The sequence below is a fragment of the Mustela nigripes genome, chromosome 6 (genome assembly GCF_022355385.1).
Source record: "Mustela nigripes isolate SB6536 chromosome 6, MUSNIG.SB6536, whole genome shotgun sequence".
NCBI classification, from domain to species: domain Eukaryota; kingdom Metazoa; phylum Chordata; class Mammalia; order Carnivora; family Mustelidae; genus Mustela; species Mustela nigripes.
Genome location: NC_081562.1, coordinates 63,981,090 through 64,003,944, shown reverse-complemented (window position 1 = coordinate 64,003,944; position 22,855 = coordinate 63,981,090). Strand labels below are relative to the sequence as shown.

General features: G+C 39.1%; 1 protein-coding gene across 2 annotated transcripts in view; it reads right to left on the bottom strand.

Annotated features, from left to right (window-relative positions):
• The window catches only part of DENND5B (DENN domain containing 5B), a 201,393-nt gene that overhangs the window by 24,220 nt on the left and 154,318 nt on the right, over positions 1-22,855 (bottom strand). For both annotated transcript variants that reach the window (XM_059402699.1, XM_059402701.1), the window contains 2 exons: positions 15,752-15,833; positions 584-712 (listed from right to left, as the gene is read on the bottom strand). In XM_059402699.1, the coding sequence (XP_059258682.1) occupies positions 584-712; positions 15,752-15,833 (211 nt within the window). The remainder of the gene's footprint in view (positions 1-583; positions 713-15,751; positions 15,834-22,855) is intronic.

Below are 22,855 nucleotides of genomic sequence, written 5' to 3'. Positions count from 1 at the left end.
TTTTTTGTGTAGCTTTGCTCTAGAGACCTAAGTCCTCAGGCTTCAAATTAGCTCTAACATATATATTATGCAGATGATGCATTTTAACTAAGAGGGTTTCCTGAGGGAGTAAAGGGAGACCTATGTAAACAGTTAACAATTAAGTAACATGCAACTGATTGCTTTCCTGGCTCTAAACGATTGAATGTAAGCATTCGCCAAGACTCTCAGAAGAAACCTCTTAATGTGGACTTTTTTTTTTGCTACTTCAGGTTTTGTTGTGATCTTTACAATATAAGGTTTACATAAATTCAACCTATCTTTTGGATGTTACTGTCAGCCTGTGAGAACTAGTTAGGTTTTTTTCTGGTTGAGAACAGAGCAATCTGGCCTTTGGCTGTCAAGCCTGGTGTGTGTCCTCCCAGGTAAAATCAAATACTATGTCAAACCATGGAGTTTCCAAAGCACATGCCTGTTAGAAAGGAAGAACACGCATGCACAGGAATCAGCAATTTGTGCTGAAGAAGTCAGTCTGCCAGCTTATGCACTCTGTTTTGCAGACACAGGTCCCAGAAGCAGAAATCTCTAAGAGGCTGTCTCTTACTTGGTGAGTGGCTGGTTGGAGAGCAACTGCTTCAGATGCTGGGACAAGAGCTTCTTTTCTAGAGATAGTCTTATCCATGCCCGAGCTCGTCCGACGTCTGTCTTGATCTCACTCATGTTCTGAATATGCCTACAGAACAGTAAAGATATAGATCCTAAGAATAACCTTGAGCTGGAAAAGAACTAACGCATTACAGCACCTTTGCACAGAATATTTCTTTCATACTTAGCAAAAGTGTGAACGGGTGATACACACTTTAAGTTGATTAAACTGCTCAAAGATTCCATCTGAATATTGAATTCAGCCCCACATCAGAATCACCACTACAACACATGCATATGGGCAATGCCCTCAGATAAAGCAGTTAACACTCCTTTCTTCTTTCAGATTTTATTATGTTCTTGTTTCACCCTCATGGTTACCTGTAACCTGGTTATTCTTGACCATCAAGAAAATAAAAGTAATAATCCATGTTGAATATTGAAGTTTTTATTCAAATTAATTGGTCTAGTTTGACTATCTGTCACAACTTTAATCCACTGAATTGTTTTTCAAGTAGTTTCTGGACAACATATGGAAAATATGAAATCTACTTTCCATGGCACTTTAAGACACCTTTTTTTTTTTTAACTTATAAATTCAAAATTCTTAAGCTTTTAAAAGACTGAAAATTGTGCGGCCACAAAATAAATTGTTTGGTCAAACCCCAACTGAATGTTACATGTATGTATAGATTAATATTCTGTGTAAAAATCAATGCTATACCCAGAAAGACTCAGTTTATCTTTTTTTTTTTTTTCCTAAAGATTTTACTTATTGGGGTACCTGGGCAGCTCAGTTGGTTAAGTGGCTGCCTCTGGTTTGGGTCATGATCCCAGGGTCCTAGGATTGAACCCCATGTCAGGCTCTCTGCTCAGTGGGGAGCCTGCTTCTCCCTCTCCCTCTGCCCACCCTTCTTGTGCTCTCTCTGCCACTCTCTCTCAAATAAGTAAAATCTTAAAATAAAGGAGTTTTATTTATTTACCTGAAAGAGAGTGAGCAATCAAGCATAAGCAGGGGGAGAGGCAGGCAGAGGGAGGGAGAAGCACACTCTCCATGGAGCAGAGAGCCTGACAAGCGGTTCAACCACAGGACCTGGGGATCATGACCTAAGCCAAAGGCAGACACTTAACCAATTGATCCACGTAGGCTCCCCTGAGTTTATCTTCCTCAATGATTTTCCTCCTAAAAGGGAAGAAGAATTGGGCAGGAAAGGCTAGCCTAAGGGGCAGGGTAATTTTAAAGCAACTATAATGGGTCAAGAAAGTCTTTTTGTGATTGTGACCCACCATCCCTTCCTCTGATTTTTTTTTTTAACATCCAGAATGACTCATCCTAGTTGTAATTAAGTATTACAACAAACCCTTTTCTCTATTGATTCTAAGAATTAAGAATAAGGAATATCCTCCCCATAAAATATACACATATTCTCTTTTTAAAAATATTTAATTTTTAAGTAGTCTCTACACCCAACATGGGACTCAAACTCATAACCCTGAGATGAAGAATCACACGCCTCACCAACCAAGTCAGTTAGATGCCCCTCTTTTATCCTTTCCTTTTCTCCCTTTCTCCTTCCCCTCCTCTCTTAATCCCTGGATCTGAAGGTTTAGACCTTCAAGCCTCAGTGCTTATATGTGATCAAAGACTCTTAATAACAAGATGCAAAGCATTATATCACATTACACAGACACATTGATGAGGTAGCTTAAAAACAAGTCAGAATGAGGTATTAAAAGAAAATTCTGTGGCTATTTTTGTAGGGCTTATCCTACCTCAACTCATTTCTCAGATTTATGATACACTGATTTATCTTTAAGGGCTCATACCAGTATACAAGGTCACGAATGGCAAAAGCTGTTGCCAGGCAAGCGGTTCTTACGGATGGTGCTGGTAGTGGGGGGACACTTGACAACCCAATCTGGCGCCCCTAGCATGAGCCTATGAAGCGGCACTGGCTCTTCCTCTACCCTGCTGTCATTTCTCCAATGATGACACAGCTGAGTAAAAGTAACAGAGGGAAAATGCTCAGGCATTTACCACTTAGAGTTCAGCAGTATTTATAAGGTACCCTGTGAGTGCAGTGCCAAGTTAGAGCTCACATAACTGAGGAATACCAAGTTGATTCAAAGTGTATTTACTGAAAATGAATCTACACTAAGTCTGATAAGCACTTATGTTGTATAATCTTTTCCTCAGTATTCTTTCTACTCTATAAAGTAAAATCAGGTACACAGGCTGCTCAATTGATTGAGCATCTGACTCTTGATTTCGGCTCAGGTCATGATCTCAGGGTCCTGAGATGGAGCCCTGTGTTGGCTCCACGCTGGGTGTGGAGCCTGCTTAGGATTCTCTCTCCCCATCTGTCCCTCCTCCCTCACCCCTCCCCTTACTGTCTCTATCTCAAAAAAAAAACAAAACAAGAACAAAAACAAAAAAAGTCCACACAAAAAACCAACCAACCAAACAAACAAAAAACACGAAACAGTAAGACATACTGAAATAAATTTTATGTTGGCCTTAAGCAAGTTATCTGGAGACACAGTAGGTAAGAATGACAAAGTGAAAAATAATTATAATTTGATAAAACAATCTATGTTTAAGGAAAATGAGAAGAACTGGAATATATAATGTGCAGTCTATTTTAGGTAGCAATCAGCATTCCCACCATAGAATTATTTACACTAGGCTTTTTTTGGAAAGAGGGAGAGGAGTTGGGAAATGAGGACTCCTGACTCTTTTCCTCAAGTCCACCTTCGGCTCAGGTTAAGATCTTGGGGTCCTGGGATCAAGTCCCGCATCGGGCTCTCTGCTCTGCGGGGAGCCTGCTTCCTCCTCTCTTTCTGCCTGCCTCTCTGCCTCCTTGTGATCTCTGTCAAATAAATAAATAAAATCTTAACAAAAAAATACTGGCTCCTTAATATAATTCCTTTGTTCTAGAACTTGCAAAAACTCACAGGATACAGTCCGAACTGTGCAGGCTCACATTTAAGACTTACTACCCCTCAGTCTCATCCTATCTTCCTATTGAAAAAAATTCCATTCTAGACAGCTGACTCATAAGACTTTGCATTCCATTACTTGAAGTACTTTCTTCTCGTTTCCCTATTTAATTCTATTTGTGTCTGAGATCTCAGCTTCTTCTAGATACCTTTCCATGACCACGACAGCCTCCCATGACCTCTTCAATTTACAAAATCCTATAGTCTAATCTGAATTTGCCTTGTACTGCTTATTACTTTTGTCATTCTCTCTTGGTATATATTTTTCTCAGCTGTAAAAGCTATCTGGGAAAAGGAGCCCACTATTCCTCATCAGCCTGGCAGCCTTCTTGGTACCCTATAGGGGCTAGCACATAACAGGAGCTCAAAATCTCTGTTGCTGGGCGCCTGGGTGGCTCAGTGGGTTAAGCCACTGCCTTCGGCTCAGGTCATGATCTCAGGGTCCTGGGATTGATCCCCGCATCGGGCTCTCTGCTTGGCAGGGAGCCTGCTGCCTCCCCTCTCTCTCTGCCTGCGTCTCTAACTACTTGTGGTCTCTCTCTGTCAAATAAATAAAATCTTAACAACAACAACCACAACAAAAACTCTGTTGCTTTGTAAATCTCTATCTAACTTTATGCTTTAAAACAATTTTTATATGTTATTTAACTGTAATCCAAATCTATCTAAAATCTTCTGTGTAGCTGTACCATTTAAATCTGCTTTAAACTGGAATAATTTATTATAGATAACTAGAATGGAATTCAGCATAATATTACATAAGTATTACTTCCAAAACAGAACCTGTTAATTCACAGAAAAGCATATATGGCATGGCTTAAATAACTTATTTACCTGATTTATTTCTAACGCTTCTACAAAACTTTCTAATTAAGTTTTTTTTTCTTTAAATATTTTATTTATTTGACAGAGACAGAGACAGCAGGAGAGGGAACATAAGCAGGAGGAGAGGGAGAAGCAGGCTACCCACCGGGCAGGGAGCCCAATGCAGGGCTTGATCCAGGACCCTGAGATAATGACCTGAGCCAAAGGCAGCCGCCTAACCAACTGAGCCACCCAGGCGCCCCATATCATCATTATTTCACTGTAAGAATGAGAAAACAGAGTAACTGAGACTAAGTGATCCATTTAAGGTCACAGAGATAATATTATTCTAGAGATATCATCCATATTCTACCAATTACTTTTTCCGCACACTCACACTTTTAGAGAATCTCCCCTTCCACAAACCCAGAACACATAACTCTACTTACCACCATGACCTATGGCCCCATAATCCCAATCCTTCAGCTACAATGGACCAAATAGGAATGTGTCTGATCTAAACTGAGCTCACTAGATTTTCTCTCAGAAACTAGGAATTAGTATACTAGAAGAAAATCGTGTTAGTTTTTTTTGAATGCTAAAATTAAGAAACAATGTTAAAGCCAGAGCTTGGGCAGGCAAGCATGTACACAATGAAACAGAAAGAAAGGGGAAGGGAGGCAAGGGAAGGGTAGGGGAAGAAGAGCAGATGTGAAAGGAGAAACAGCAATGATATGCTTCCAGTGAGAGAGTGAGAGTAATCTGTGACAAGACTGTTAGCAGTTGTTTCTGTTCTTGGATTCTGAAAGATACCCTCACCTTTATCTCTAACAAATCCATCCCTTTTTACTGAAGTTGGTTTGAATGGGCTTGTGTTCCCTAAAATCAAATGATTTTTAGGAATGGCAGTACCTCTAAATTTGAATCCACATTTCCTGAATCCAAAACCAGTGCTTACCTCACAATATGTATCATTAACAAAACCCAGTTTTATTCATTCATTCAAACCTGGTATTATTTATTAGAGAAATTAAGGGGTAGCTGATTTAAGTTCATATTCTGTACAGCCATAAAAATTCCTCAAAATATTTCTTCCTAGGGTAATAAAATCAATCATAACTACTTAATTTTAACGTAGAATAAAGCCAGATGCTCATAAGCACGTAAGTAGACATTACTGGTAAAAAGTCTGTTTGAATAGTCAGATGACATGTACATGGCTACTCTGGAAAGAAACTGGTAATACTGGTAACACCATGATAAGCTCTTTTAAATGTAGATAATTTGTACATTATTTACTGCCCCCAGCCCTTCTCTATGGAACAAAAAAATCATTCTACAACTGACAGTCTGGTGACACTTGGCTTCTACAAGGTCTTGGGAGTTGTCTACAATACTAAGACAAAGAGGAAAGCTTTTAGATATATCTGTCCTGGACTCAAAGCTAAGCAATCTGGTGTCAAGACTCTTGACAATTATGAGGACTCAAAGTGCCCATGTCTTTTTGCCTCAAGAGATAAACCTGGAAAGATAGGAGGTACTAACAGAGTCATGTGCCCTACAGAGACAGGGGACTCAGAAAGGTATACTGATCTTAGAAAATAAGTTTTTTCTTACATGATCTTTCTTTTTCTCTGTCTAGACTGAAAAAAGTCAAGGTTTATTTTTGTTTATTTTAATTTTTTAAAAAAGATTTTATTTATTTGATAGAGACAGAAATAGTGACAGAGACAGCGACAGGGATAGTGAGAGAATAGGAAAAAGCAGGCTCGCCGCTGAGCAGGGACCCTGACGTGGGGCTCAGTCCCAGAACTCTGGGATCATGACCTGAGCCAAAGGAAGGGCCTTATTAACTGAATGAACCACCCAGGTACCCCTAGAAATCAAGGTTTAGAATATTACTTGGGTGTTTTTCTTTAAGCAAAAGCATCTATATCAACTATGTAGATAATGATCAAGGACTAAAATGAAGCACTTGTAAAGAACCTGAAAACAGGGAACCTGTCCACTGAGAGTAAAAATAATCCTGTCCACTGAGAGTAAAACTTTGAAGTAAATATATCTTGATTAAGAACAATAATGTATAAAATGTCAACTGAAGGGGCCCTGGGTGGCTCAGTCATTGAGTGTCTGCCTTCAGCTTGGGTCATGATCCCAGGGTCCTGGGATCGAGCCCCGGATGGGCTCCCTGCTTGGCAGGAAGCCTGCTTCTCCCTCTGCCTCTCCCCCTGCTTGTGTTCCCTCTCTCCCTGTGTCTCTGTCAAATAAATAAATAAAATCTTAAAAAAAAAATGTCAGCATAAAGGGGCAGAATGGAAGCAGAGAAAAGGGAGAGACAACCACGGGCAGTGTTTTCTTCAGGGCTTCCTGAGATGATGGCAGTGCCAGGAACATGAGGATAACTCTCTGCTTCGGAAGACAGCAAGCAGTCTTCTGATCTTTACCTAGCTTCCAGGCGGGAGAATATCCATATTGGTGAAAGAGTATCAATTTATCTGGTTAGGGAAATAATGTTTTGGTTTGACTGGCTTCCTGTGATCCTCTCCTCACCTGGTCCTTGATGTGACCAGAGCTGACAACGACTGAACTCCAGCCCATTATTTGTACAGCTCACTTAGGTCTTTGAAGTAAATGTCTTGGTTAGTAGGATTCAGTATCTTAGAGTGTGACTACATTTTGGTTTACTAATTATTTGCTTTCTGAGCTCATAAACCTCATGTGGACTGTGAAGACCTCGAAAAGAGTGCTGGTCTTATGTCAAAATAAACTGGGAAGTCATACCCATCAGAATGGCTACTGTCAAAAAACCAGAAAATAATAAGTGCGGGTGAGGAGGTAGAGAAACTGGAATCCTCGTGCGTTGCTGGTAGGAATATAAAATGGTACAGCCACTGTGGAAAAAGTATGGTGGTTTTTCAAGAAATTAAACATGGAATTACCATATGATCAAGTAATTCCATTTCTGGGTACTTGCCCAAAAGAACTCAAAGCAGGGCATGAACATATACATGTATACCCACATTGATAGTATTCACAAGAGCCAAAGGATGGAAACAACCCAAATGTCTACCGATAGATAAATGAATAAACAAAATGTGTATATGTAAGATGGAATTCTTACCTAGAAAAGGAAGGAAATTCTGACACATGCTACACACGGGTAAACATTATAAACATCTGATAATGAACATTTCAAAAGCTGTTAAGACTACGTGAAACAGGGCGCCTGGTGGCTCAGTGGGTTAAGCCGCTGCCTTCGGCTCAGGTCATGATCTCAGGGTCCTGGAATCGAGTCCCGCATTGGGATCTCTGCTCAGCAGGGAGCCTGTATCCTTCTCTCTCTCTCTGCCTGCCTCTCTGCCTACTTGTGATCTCTCTCTGTCAAATAAATAAATAAAATCTTAAAAAAAAAAAAAAAAGACAACGTGAAACAAACCAGATGCAAAAAAGATGGTTCTTCTTAAATGAGGTACCTAGAACAGTCAAATTCAGAGAGGCAGAAAATTAAATAGTGGGTACCAGGGGCTGGGGGAGGAGGGAGAATGGGGAATTATTTACTGTTCAATGGGTAAAGAGTTTCAGTTTGGGATGACAAAAGAGTTCTGGAGATTGACAGTGGTGATGGGTTCCACAACAATGTGAATACACTTAATGGTAAGTTTTATGTTTTATATATATATAAAACATATATAAAATTATTACATAGGTATTTTTTCTTAAATAATTTAGAAAATTTTAATGCCAGTATTCACATACAGTATTGTATTAACTTCAGGTGTACAATATAGTGAGATTCAGCAATTCTATTTCTCAGTGCTCATCACGATCAGTGTCCTCTTAACCTCCTTTACCTATTTCACCCATCCTCTCACCCACCTCCCCTCTGGTAACCATCTGTTTGTTCTCCACAGTTGAGTCTAGTTTTTTTGGCTTGTCTCTTTTTCCCCCCTTTGTTCATTTGTTTAGTTTCTTAAATTCAACATGGAAGTGAAATCCTATGGTATCTATCTTCCCCTGTTTTGCTTAGCATTAGACTCTCTAGCTCCATCCTTATTGTTGCAAATGGCAAGGTTTACTTTGTTTTTATCATATTACTTTGTTTTTTAAAAAAGGTGAGTGTGGGTGGCTCAGTCAGTTTAGCATCTGCCTCTTGATTTCAGCTCTGATCATGATCTCAGGGTTCTGGTATCAAGACCCACATGGGACTCCCTGCTCAGTGGGGAGTCTGCTTGCCTTCGTCTCCCTCTGCTGCTCCTCTGCTCACATGTGTGCTTGCTCTCTCTGTCACATAAATAAATTTTTTTTTAAAGATTTTATTTATTTATTCGACAGAGAGAGATCACAAGTAGGCAGAGAGGAAGGCAGAGAGAGAGGAGGAAGCAGGCTCCCTGCTGAGCAGAGAGCCCGACGCGGGACTCAATCCCAGGACCCTGAGATCACGACCCGAGCCGAAGGCAGCGGCCTAACCCACTGAGCCACCCAGGCGCCCCACATAAATAAATCTTAAAAAAAAAAAAAAATCCAGAGACAGATGGCCGAATCTATGTGATGGGTATAAGAATGTGTTCATCCTTTGAGTTTGTTGTATGGTTAAAATTTTTTATGATAAAATGTTAGGGAAAACCCTGAGAAGTCTTTTCTTCACAACTCCTTTCTACCTTATGAAACACTTTTTAAAAAGCAATCAATCAGTCAAAATTTTAAGATTTTTTTTATTTATTTGATAGAGACAGCAAGAGAGAGAGAGCACAAGCAAGGGGAGTAGGAGAGGGAGAAGCAGGCTTGCCACTGAGCAGGGAGCCCCATGCGGGGCTCGATCCCACCAGGGCCTAAGCTAAAGGCTGATGCTTAATGACTGAGCCACCCACATGCTTCAAATTTTTTCGTTCTTTCTTTCTTTCTTTCTTTTTTTTTTTTTTTAAAGATTTTATTTATATATTTGACAGACAGAGATCACAAATAGGTAGAGAGGCAGGCAGAGAGAGAGGAGGAAGCAGGCTCTGCTGAGCAGAGAGCCCGATGCGGGGCTTGATCCTATGACCCTGGGATCATGACCTGAGCTGAAGGCAGAGGCTTAATCCACCCACTCAGGTGCCCCTCAAATTTTCTCTTTTTGAAGTAAACTCGATGCCCAATGTGGGGCTTGAACTCATGACCCGAGATCAAGAGTTGAATGCTCTACTGAGCCAGCCAGGCATCTTGCCAACCAATCAAGTTTTATTAAAAGCATCTATCATTTGGTCAAAACATCACTTTAGGATACTCGGGAGTCTTCTTCAGATTTTTTAGAAGACGAAAATTGAAAGCCAAAGTAACCCTTATGTGTTAAGTCACATGACATCAATTTTGCAATTGAGTATCCTGAACAAATACAGATTTAGTCCAGGTTATACTAAATTATATTTAAACTGATGTGCAGACTTACCTGCACATCTGTGTCTAGTCACAGCTGGTATTTTCCCTGCAATGTTGACAAAGGCTGACAGCTTGTATCTAGTTAGAAAGAGACCTGACCTATGGTCAGGAAACCTTAGTTCTAGTTCCATTTTTGCTATTGATTGGCAATATGGTCGGGATGCCAGGGTGGCTCAGTTGGTTAAGCGTCTGTCTTTGGCTCAGGTCATGATCCCAAGGTCCTGGGATTGAGCCTCACATGGGGCTCCTTGCGTGGGAATCAGTTTTTCCCTCTGCCTGCAGCTCCCCCTGCTTGTGCTATCTCTGTCAAATAAATAAATAAATAAAATCTTGAAAAAAGGATTAGTGATATGGTCTTAGACTTAACCAGCCTGGGCCTGAGCTTCCCTATCTGTAAAAAGCAGCTATGCAATAGGACTTCTTAAGTTCCTTCTATATTCTAAAATTTAAATCAATTAGGAAAAAAAGTATCTTAGCAATCACTACCTTTTTAAGGCTTTGAAACTGTAACCAAAATAACTGAATAGCTGTCTGGCCAGTTGAATCAGGTAAAGGTATAAAAATATATGCAAAAATGTTAGATAAGCACCCCCCCACCCCAGCCAAACACACCCTCATGCATACTCACAGAGTTTAAAATAGGCAAATCCTTCATTTAACAATTAATTGAGCACCAATTATGTGTTGGACTCCATTAGCACTTACTAGCAATTCAACAGTTTTCACAGATAGATTGCCTCTCTCATGAAGTTTACAAACAGTGTGAGAAGAACAAATAACTAACTGCTATGGAGAGGATTAAAATAGGGGTGTGAATGAGAGTGCCTGGGTGGCTGCTTTATACAAGTGACCTGGGAGGCTTCTTGGAGGAAGCAACATTTGAACTAAGATGCAAATGATAAGATGGAGGTTGGCCTGTGGAAATTTTTCTGGGGCAGGTGTCAGAGGAAAGCTATCAGGTGAAGGGAATAGGTAGAAAAAGCTCCACGGCAGGAAGCAAGGAGGATGGTAGAAGATATCACTATCAAATCAAGTAGGCTCTGCCAACCAGGGCAAGGGATTTGGAGTTGGGTGCTTTTTTTTTTTTTTTTTTAAGATTTTATTTATTTGAGAGACTGTGAGAGAGAGCGAGCGAGCGAGCACAAGGAGGGGAAGAGGCAAAGGGAGAGAGAGAAGCAGGCCCCCGTCTGAGCAGAGAGCCTGATGCAGGGCTCTATCCCAGAACCCTGAGATCATGTTCTGAGCTGAAGGCAGACGCTTCAATAGCTGAGCCACACAGGCAGCCCAAGGGATTTGGATTTTATTCTAAGATTACCATACTACCTATAGGGAGGATGAATTACAATAAAGCAAGCATGATATGCTATCTATGCCTATCAAAAACGGTCCCTATACATCTCCTTTGTAGGACCTGGTTGAAACACACACACTAGATAGAGTTTATGCTTCATTTTTAAATAATTAGTATCACAAAAATGTTGTAAAAACAGTACAGAGAGTTCCCATATTCACAGCTTCCCCTAATGCTAACATTATACGTAACCAAACTAAGACATGAATATCGGTACAATACTATTAACTGAACTATAGACTGATTTCACCAGTTTCCCCCCTTATGTCCTTTTTCTCTTCCAGGATCTAATCCAGGATCCCAAACTGTATTTGGCTGTCATTTTAGTCTTCTCCAGTCTATGACAGTTCCCTAGCCTTTCCCCATTTTTCATGACATTGGCATTTTTGAAGAGTATTAGTCAACTATTAGGTGGATTATTCCTCAGTTTGGATATTTCTGATGTATTCCTATGGTTAGATTGTAGTTATACATTTATGACAAGAATACTACAGAAGTGATATACTGTTTTCAGTGTATCACAGCAGAGGGTACATGATGTTATGTCTTATTACTAGTGATGTTAATCTTGAGCACTTGGTTAAGGTGGTGCCTGCTGGGTTTCTCTACTGTAAGATTATTTTTTCCTTTTAATTATTAAATTCTTGGCAGAGATACTTTGAGATTATGCAAACATCCTGGTTTCACCTTAAGCTTTCAACCATAAATTTTTCTACTTCATTCTCCTACATTTATTAATTGGAGGTTTCTGTATGAAAGAGCTATCCTGGGGCACCTGGGTGGCTCAGTCATTAAATATCTGCCTTCGGCTCAGGTCATAATCCCAGTATCCTGGGAATCAGGCTCCTTGGGAAGCCTACTTCTCCCTCTCCCACTCCCCCTGCTTGTATTCCCTCTCTCACTCTCTCAGTCTGTCAAATAAATAAATAAATAAAATCTTAAAAAAAAAAAAAGCTATCCTGCTGCTCTTATTTTTATTCACTTAGTTCTTTATAATCATGGATATTTATTTTACTCTACAGAATATGTGCCAGTACTGTTAGTTATTATCTTGCTCGAACTGCTTCAGCTTTAGCCACTGGGAGCTCTTTTAGGCTGGCTCCTGTGTCTTTAATATATGATGCCCTTCTTTCTGAGCACTTTCTTACTTTTTGACACTGAATATTCACTAGGCTCATCCAGTATTTTCCATTCCCCAGTCCTGGAATCAGTCACTGCTCTGGGGATCCCTGATTCCTTTCATTGGAGGATGGTATTTAGAAATCAGTATAAGGGTGCTAGATGTACTCATTGCTATTTTAGGGCATTACTACTTTTAGGCCTTCTAGGTGGAAAGAGCTTGGAAATATATCAGTGATTGACAGGGGTAGGAAACTGGGGGGAAGGAATGACTCAAGAAGTAGCACCAGAGAATTCTGGGGTAATGGAACTATTCTGTATCATGGCTGTGCATTTGTGAAAATGCACAGAACTACACACTAAGAAAGTATGAATTTTACTGCACCTACATTAAAAACAAAAACAACCAGAATATAAGGAGAACAAAAATGGAATACAGATTAACAAATGAATCTAACTGTATTACAAATGAGTAATATAACTACGCTGAAGATAGAGGAGAAAAAAAAATCTGAATTTTGGAAATCAGTATTTTGACTGTATGCTGAAAAGCTAAACACAGAAAACTAGAACAGTATACACGCACTATACTTATTTAGTAAACTTGTTTCTTCTTCTTACAGGGTTATAGGTTAGTAATTCTGAAACTCTTATGGATATTCTAGGATTGCACAAATAAGTAAATATAGCGTAGATAATGAAAGCCAAGTTTCTCATGATGGGAGAAAGAAATTACAAATAAGAAGGCTAGGGGCACGTGGGTGGCTCAGTCCTTAAGCATTTTTCTTTGGCTCAGGTAATGATCCTAGGGTTCTGGGATGAAGCTCCCCATTGGGGCTCCCAGGCTTGGAAACCTGCTTCTCCCTCTCCCACTCCCCCAGCTTATGTTCCCTCTCACGGTGTCTCTGTCAAATAAATAAAAAACCAAAAAAACGCCAAAAAACAAATAAGAAGGCTTGAATGGTCCCTGTGGTATTGAATTGGAATCCTAGATATCACTATGAATTCATGGTTTAAAAAGAATTGTCTGGGGTGCCTGTGTGGCTCAATTGGTTAAGTGTCTGCCTTAGGCTCAGGTCATGATTTCAGGGTCCTGTGGTTGAGCCTGTGTTGGGCTCCTTGCTCTGTGGGGATCCTGCTTCTCCCTCTCCCCTCTGTTCATGCTCTTTCTCACTTGCTCTCTCACAAACAAAAAATAAAATCTTAAAAAAATAATAAAATAAAAAGAATAGTCTGTGTGGTATATAGAAAACATATAACAAAGTTAGAAACAATAAATATAAACACACAGACACACACATATACATGTGTAAGTATACATACATTTGTTTCTAGGCCTATTTTGGGTTCTTTACATTTACTACCTCACTGAATATTTTTATTTTATTTTATCTTTTTTTTTTTTTTTAAGATTTTAAAATTTATTTTAGAAAGAGAGACTGAAAGAGAGAGAGAGAGAGACGTGCTTGCACAGGTCAGGAGAGCAGCCAAGGGGGAGGAAGAGGGACAAGCAGATTGCACACTGGGCCCCAAAAGGAGGCTCAATCTCACAACCCTGAGATCACGGGCTGAGGTGAAACCAAGTGTCAGACACTTAACTGTGTTAACTTAAGTGAGCCACCCAATGTTCCTCATTGGATCTTTACACCAACCTTTTGAGAGAAAGACTGTTACTATCCCATTTTACAGGTGAGAAAACTGGGAGTATAAGTAATTGGGGATATGGAGGACTGTTTGATAGAGCTCAAACAGCAACCTCTGCAGGCTGGTTCCAGAGCCTGAGGTCTTAACCAGGAAGCTATATTGTCTCTCTTATGATGTAAAGGAGTATATCTAAGTAGGACACCCCCTCCCTGAAAACAACATCATGAAGGAGATAAAGGTAAATAAGCAGGAAACCAGAAGGAGTAGGACAGCCTTGTGTGATGTGATCATCTCCTAATTAAAGTTTTAAAAGTCTGGATCTACTATGAAATCACTGTAGAATACATATTGTTTCATTTTCCCATTAAGATATCTAGAAATCATTTTCCTCTCATAGTTACAACTATTCTTCTCATGCTGGCCATCAAAAGGAATCACAGGATTCCTTGAGAGCAACTATAGTTTGTCTAGCAAGGAAAAAGGACACTGAAGATATAAAAATATAAATTAATTAAGACAACAAAAACTAACATTTATTTATTTTTTGTTTGTTTTAAAGATTTTATTTATTTATTTGACAGAGAGAGGCAGTGAGAGAAGAAAGACAAGCAGAGAGAGGGAAAGCGAGAAGCAGGCTTGTCACCGAGCAGGGAGCCTGATGTGGGGCTCTATCCCAGGACTCTAGGATCACCACCCAAGCTAAAGGCAGACACTTAATGGCTGAGCCACCCAGGTGCCCCTAACATTCACTGAACCTTACTATGAGCCAAGTATTTCTTAAAACTTTTTATAGTAGTGGACTAACTCATTTAATTCTCGTAACAATCCTATAAAATAGAGAACGGTTTTTAACTCTATTTCAGAGATGGGAAAATTGAGGCACAGAGAAGTTATAAAAGTTGCCCAAAGTCACACAGTTCAAGCAGTAAAGCCAGGATATATAACCACTGCACTAAGCTACCACTCTTAAGAGCTGTGCTTTTCAGTTGCAAGTATCCGACAAATCAAATAAACATCAATAATTAATATTTAGAAAGCAATAAACCATAAAAGGAAAGTTAAGTGTTCTAATGTTATAACATTGACTACATATTTTAAGAGCTAAGTGTTGTACCTAAAATGTTTAAAAGAAAAAAGCCTCTGTCTTCCTCATTCAATAAATCTATTTTATTTTATTTTTTTAAAGATTTTATTTATTTATTTGACAGACAGAGATCACAAGTAGGTGGAGAGGCAGGCAGAGAGAGGAGGAAGCCGACTCCCCACTGAGCAGAGAGCCCGATCTGGGTCTCGATCCCAGGACCCTGGAATCATGACCTGAGCCGAAGGCAGAGGCTTTAACCCACTGAGCCAGCCACCCAGATGCCCCAATAAATCTATTTTAGATAGCTCAATGCTTTCTAGTGATTTCTATGACCAGTAATTGCAACTGATAATTCTCAGATTTGCATTTGCTTCAAATTAAACCTACTTAAGAGCAGTTTCTCTGCCAAGTAACTTGTCATTATTTTTTTGGTCTGTGTCTGTCGCAACAGGTATTTAAGGAGGTTTTAAAAAATGAACAAAGAACTCAGAAAATAATTGAGCTACTTTAAAACTCTTCTCAGTTCATTTTTCCCTTTGAATTTAATGTCAGGAGAAAAATAATAGTATAAAAGTAAAATAAGCAAGTTTATAAAAAATGTTTTCCTCAGAATACATAAGCAAAAAAAAACCACATAGCCATAATCATTTGAGTAATGTAATGAAAGCCATAAATATTTGACAGTTATCATCAAATGCTAGCATATATACCTCATGTCTTGGATAAGAGAGACCCTGAGTGTTGGCAACATAACTCCTGAGTCAGATTTTCTTCTTTCTGGTCCAAGGGCAACTATGTAAAAAAAAAAAAAAAAAAAAAAAATCAGCAAAGTATTAGAAAAATAATAGCAAAGACAAAAAAAAAAAAAAAAACCCAAAACAAAACAACTACATGGTTCACATTCTATAAATAAATTTATTTTATATTTTCAATTTACTTTGATAAGAACTAAGTTCAATTTTCCCCATCTGAATGGTGCTCCTTTATTAATACAGTAAAAGCTATATTCTTTCTAATTAATCTGAGGCTGCATTTGCAAATTTAAAATGAGTCATAAAAGCCCATTTAGCAAATAATGCAATGTGTGCAAAGTCTGGCCATGAAGGCCAGTTATTTTCTAAACTTACTCATTCTAATAGCTCTGGCTAACTATAAGAAAGCAATGTCTATAAGTTACTAAGTATGTCAATTATCTCTGGGCTCATGAACTGCAATCACGTAATTTCCTTCACTGTGAAAGAGTGCTTAAAATGGAAAATCTAAGAGTCTGGTACTCTTTGGTCTGGTAAGTTTCTACTTCAAAGTTCAGAATCCAAAGTACAGTGTATCATGCAGAGTAATCTAAATGGACATTAAGAAGTATAATGTCTGTGAGTCATTCTCTTTGGAGCTTGAATGGTTAACATTTATAAAAGAAGGAAAGATTGTTCCCTTATACAGCCATAGCTAAGCAATCATTTGTTAGCTAATGTATTGCAGTTGGGAGAGCTCCATCTCACTTTAAATGGGACGCTGTGGAATCCTGTGCCCCCTTTATCTCCATTTTCCTATCTGTGAACGAAAAGGAAATTGCAACATCACACTTTGCAAATACACTGATAACATTAGAATTTAAGTTGTGGGCTTTACTCTATAGTAAACATACATTTTCTCAGTTTTTAGATCCATTCAGCTTTGGAGAAGCTATGGTCCAGTGCTGAAAAACACAGGTACATGAAGCTGGCACTGAACATTCTGGGGTCTTAGGATCTACATGTTTCCTGTGTTTCGGTACCGGTGAAAGTGGCTGGGCTGATACTTAGCAGGTATGAATGAGCACTGATAGGGCTGCCAGGACAAAGAGACTGTGGCCAAGCCAACCAAGAGGCAGTTCTTTTGAGGGCCTTCCACACCAGGTGGGTGATAAATAGGCCATGGAGTTTTCAATGGGTCACCAAAAACACGGCTTTATCTTGATTATCTTGGTATCCAGGAGGTAACAGACACCAAGGAAACTGTTCAGTGGCTTGTGGAAAATGTGCTATGTTAGTCTTCCTGTCTGAGACTCTCACCATTGAAGTATCTTGTTAATGAAAGCACACCTGGTAGAGAACACTTCTACCAGATGACTAGATAGCATAAAAGAGGGCCACATCAGTGGTAAGAAATAGGTGGAAAAGAGAAAAAAAAAATCATGAGGCAGGTGAAAGGAACTGAAACCATAATCAGCAATGTGGCTAGAGGGAGACATGACTAGAAGAAGCAATCTTGCCTCTGGAAGCTGAGAGCAGGCAAGAGGCTTAATAAAAGAGGGGCCTGTCATTTAAAGAGCAGCAGCACCCACAGTAAGAGCACTCACAGGCCCAAGCATCTTCCGGGCATTCTATTTTGGAACCCTATTTTCTCCACTCTTTGCTGATCAATGTTTCTTAAACATATGATGTACTTCTTTAAAAACCTTTTTAAAAATATTTTATTTATTTACTTGCCAAAGAGGCAGGCAGACAGAGGGAGAAGCAGACTCCCTGCTGAGCAAGGAGTCCTATGATGGGTAACTTGATCCCAGGTCTGAGCTGAAGGCAGCCCCTTAACCACCTGAGCCACTTAGGCTCCCCCATATGATATACTTTTTACGTCTCCATGTGATTGGTTGAAGTCTTTAGCTCATCCTTTTAACACTTCTGTATCTTTCTCCTTGTTTACAGCCTATTTAGCCATTTTAGATAGAGAGCACTTTAGCTTAATAGTTAAGAACATGGCTTTCTCAAACCCTAAAGAGAACTTAACAGCTCAACAACTTTGGGTGAGTAATTTAACCTCTCCAGAGTCTGTTTTCTCATCTGCAAACTGGGGTCAATAGCAATACCTACCTTATTCAAACAGATGCAAAGCACTTAAGAATATTGCCTGGCTCCAAGTAAGTTGTCAATAAATAAAATAAAATGAAACTTAGCTTTAGTTTTGCCTCTTTGTGCAATCTTTCCTAAATATTCTCCCTTCCCAAGGTACACTGTTAGATGTTGTTCCCTCTAATAGGACCTGTGAAACTGAACACATAATATAACCTTAGCATAATTTAACATTTCTGTTACTATTAAACTGCATGTCTCTTGAAGCTCAGTCATATCCTTTTCTTAGAATACCTACAGGGGGGGAAAAAAAAAGGAATACCTACAGGGCCTGGTGGAGACCACACACTACATATGTGCTCAACAAACACTCATGGAGGAAGATAAGATTATTCAGGGCCAGATGGCGGAGCCTTAAATGACAAATTAGAAATCTTCAGTACTCCTAGGATGGCAGGAAGGATTCTGAAAAGAATGCTATGCTCCTGAGTGCTTTTTTAGTTAGTTAACTAAAGAAATTAGTTAACTAGAGAAATAAGGGGAGATGAGCTAGAAGTTATTTCAGGCCAGCTTATGGATGAACTAAGACCATGGCAGCCAGGGAGAACAAAGAGGAGAAATATGCAGTGGAAAAAAACCCCAGAACTTAATGACTTGATATAGAAAGTGAGCAAGACTCAAGAGTCAAAAACAATTAAGTATGAATGTGAAATGATTTAATAAAAATTATCTCACTGAATTATTACTTTCCTTTGGATCTGTTCATCTCAATGTTGCAAATGAAGATGCCAAACCTCAAAGAGGTCAAGAAACCCGCCCAGTTGTACAAGTTCATCAAAAGGGACAGAATGTTCTGATGTCATGTCCACTGGGCTTTCTGTTATATTACAAATGACTTTCTGGCTTTGAAGCTTGATTGAGAGAAGAGTACTGATGCCATTAAATAATGTGGAGAGAAGCAGAAAGCCTAAGAGGGACAGAGGGAGAGGTACTGAGATAGTTAGTTTGTTTTCAAATTTGGTGAGTTTGACATCGCACTGGATATCACAAATGGATGTGTAGGAACTAGGGCCAGAGAAAGAGATTAGTGAATAATCTGCTAACCAGAAAGTTGGAGGATGACATGGGAGGTAGTCAATAGTAGTTATATTATGGTTTGAATTATGTCCCTCGAGAAGACAGAGAAGTTCCATCTTATTCGGAAATAGGGTCTCTGCAGATGATCAAGTTAAGATGAGGTCATTAGGGTGTGCCTTAATCCAGTGTGAGTGGTAGATGACCTTATAAAAGGGAAATGTAGACACAAAGACACAAGTAGAGAAAAGATGATGTAAGGATACTTGGAATATGACATTTAAGGGCCAAGGAATTTCTGAGATGACCAGAAGCTAGAAGGGGAGCATGGGACAGATTCACAAGCCTCAGAAGAGACCACCCTTGCTGACACCTTGATTTTAGACTTCTAGCCTCTGGAACTGTGAGACAATAAATTTCTGTTGTGTAAGCCACCCAGTTTATGGTACTTTATTATGGCAGCCCCTGGAAACCAATACAGTAATTTATTAGTGACTCTGGAGGGAACAATTCAGAAGTCTGTGAGCCCACAGAAGTTGAAATGAGGGAAGCCATACATTTCACTTAGAGATCTAAATTCTAAGGTTTCCATGAAGTCTACTCCAGAAGAGAAATTTATATGAAGCCTACTCCAGAAGAGAAATCTATACACTAGTTAAATGTATACATATATTCCTACTTCTCATTTCAACAAACTTAAATGTAATAGGCCACTTTCTCCTTCAGTATAAACACTTGTGGATTTAATATTTAGCCACAGGAATTCTTTTTGTGTGTCTGCGTGAATCAAAGCTGCTACAGAGGCAGCAAGTATGCAGAGCACAGACACTGTATGTATTGTTTTTATAGAATCATCTATAGTCTATAGGTTGGTAAGTAAAGAAAAACTTTTTGTAAAGTGAGTTCTACGTCCAATGTGGGGTTTGAACTCAGGATCCTGAGATCAAGAGCTGCACACTCTAAATGCTAGGCACCCCAACAGAAAAAAAATTTATTTGAGAGAGAGAAAGAGTATGCAAGTGAGCCAATGTGGGGGGGGGGGGTGTTCCAGAGGGAGATGCACACTCCCCACTGAACAGGGAGTCTGCTAGACTAGGATCTCAATTCCACGACCCTGAGATCATGACCTGAGTCGAAGGGAGATGCTTAATTGACTGAGCCAGCCAGGCACCCCTCTAAAATAGAAAAATTTTGATGAAGATAATTGAAGAATATCTCAAATTCTTGGGCTAGACCCAGAATAACATTTTATTTTTTTATTTTATTTTATTTTTTTTTAAAGATTTTATTTATTTATTTGACAGAGAGAAATCACAAGTAGATGGAGAGGCAGGCAGAGAGAGAGAGGGAAGCAGGCTCTCCGCTGAGCAGAGAGCCCGATGCGGGACTCGATCCCAGGACTCTGAGATCATGACCTGAGCCGAAGGCAGCGGCTTAACCCACTGAGCCACCCAGGCGCCCCCAGAATAACATTTTAAAGCAGTTTTCCACCCTCTCTGGCATCCTACTCCACTCCCTGCCAACTGACTTAAAAATCCATTTAAAGTTTAGTGGAACCTTGTCCAAAGATGCAAGGTTTAAGAACACCACCTATGTCTAAGTGGCCAACACTTTTAAGGCAGAAACTTCTGGGTAATATGTCAAGAACAGTCTTCTTTCTAGGATCAACTGCATTCTGAGATCTTGTCCCTGCCATAGGACTATGAACTTCTAGATGCAGTGACTTGGTCAAAATTAAGACAGTCTGAAAGATATGGAGGAAACTTAAATCTGTGTTACTAAGTGAAATAATCTGTTACTAAGTGAAGCCAATCTGAAAAGGCTACATACTGCATGATTCTTAACTATACGGCATTCTGGAAATAGCAAAACTACAGAGAGAATAAAAAGGCCAGTGGTTGCCAATGATTAGGGGAAAGACATGGATAAATAAGTAGAGCACAGAGAGTATTATTACGGTGGCAAAACTACACTGATACTATAATGGTGAATCCACACTACTATACATTTGTTTAAATCCACAGAAGGTACAATACCAAGAGTGAACCCTAATGTAAACTATGGGCTCTGGGTGATGATGTGTCAATGTTATCAACTATAAGAAACGTACCACTTTGGTACACCACTTTGATATGAGGGAGGCTACGCATATATGGGGAAGTATATGGGAAATCTCTGTACTGTCTGCTCAATCTTGCCACGAACCTAAAACTGTTCTAAAAAATAAAGTCCATTAAAAGAAATTAAGGTAATCTACCCGCTATGGTCTTCTTGTTAAGACAGACTTTTTCCTTTCTTCTACAACCCTTAGAATATCTCTGACTCCTGTTTTGTGTTGCTTCAGAAGGAAGAATAATGATCTATCCCCAAATCTCATCCTGGCTCAATGTTAGTAACAGCAGTGTCCAAACCTAAGCACACAGAGCATCTCTCCTTGATATGAAAATACAGACTGTTTATTACCATTAATTAGGATGCTTAACAGTTGGTAAACAGAAGTATTTTTGGGGGAAAAAAAAACCCCACCCAGATTTAAAAGCAGAAAAATCAATAAACTGCTAATTTCTATATAATTAGACACACTGCTTCTCAATAATGAAGTATTTTATTTTTAAGCTAATGTTTTTATATTTCATACTGTCATATTTAAAAAATCCTAACTTTGTGGGCTGAATAATCAGAAGTGTTAGGGCAATATTTATAATAAAACCCACTCTTCCTAACAGTCAGTAAATTTGATTATAAAAGCTACATGGCTTACATTAATCCTACTTAGGATCAGTAAAATATTCAGCCTGTTGTTCATACTTCATGTGTTTACTGTATTCTCACTAGCCCTTCATCAACACTTGATAGTGCAGCACAAATAAGTGACTGCATGAAGCTTTGACATATTTGATACTTCTTAGCCTTGACTTCAGAGTTTTGCTGATCCCTCTACTGACTAATAAAAGGGAACTGCTAACAGCTGAGTTTCTGGTAGCCACCTCAACCACCCAACATTTGACCAGCCAGAGCCATGAAGCTGCTGGTGTTGCCTGGCAGCTGCTCGCCTTAACAGCTGGACATTCTGCATGCCATCTTTGGTGAAAGAGCCAAATACTTCCATCTCCCTGCCTTACTTAAGTAGGCTTGGTTTTCCAATGTTTCATCCCTGCAAATAGCTACTTCTTCCTAGAAATTTATTTTTTCTAATTAGGGTAAGCTATCTGGGTTATGGTCTTATGATCTGAAGAGCTAAATTTTCTATGAACACAGCTAAGTGTTAGAGATGGTTTCAGGGCATACACCAATGCATTTTTACTTTTCTCAACAGAAAAAGGGGCAAAGGAGTTGGTTACTACAAAATGCTTTTAAACTTGATTTCAATTTTTACAAATGTAGTTATATCTTGGGACATCAGAACTTTGACATTCTGTTTAGTGGAATTTCACGTTAATGCAGTATCAAGTTCATATTCCTAGCTGTCTCAGTAAATACCTTTAAAAACTAGGTTTCCAACAATCAACACCACATTTAGGGTAGTAGTGCAATGAGGGGAATGGAAATAGGCTATGCTTCAATCATATTTGCAATGCTTTCTTAAGCTGGTGGTTGGCTTTTAAGTATTATTTTTTTTTTACATTTCTGAATGTCTAAAATTATCCATAATTTTAGAAAAGGTTCCCAAATTGCTGATTCAGTATAAAACATTTTTTATCTATTAGCTTTCCACCATTACTACTACTTTTTGTGAAATAGATGGTTATTTTATATAAAGAAAAATATATGGAAGGCAGAACATCTAGGAACCCCACATAACTCTAATGAGCTGAAGTATAATAACACTTCTATTATGCGATGTTTTGCTAGAAACTGAAGAAATCTGACTCCTGAAGACTTTTGAGACATATATACATATTATTAATGATG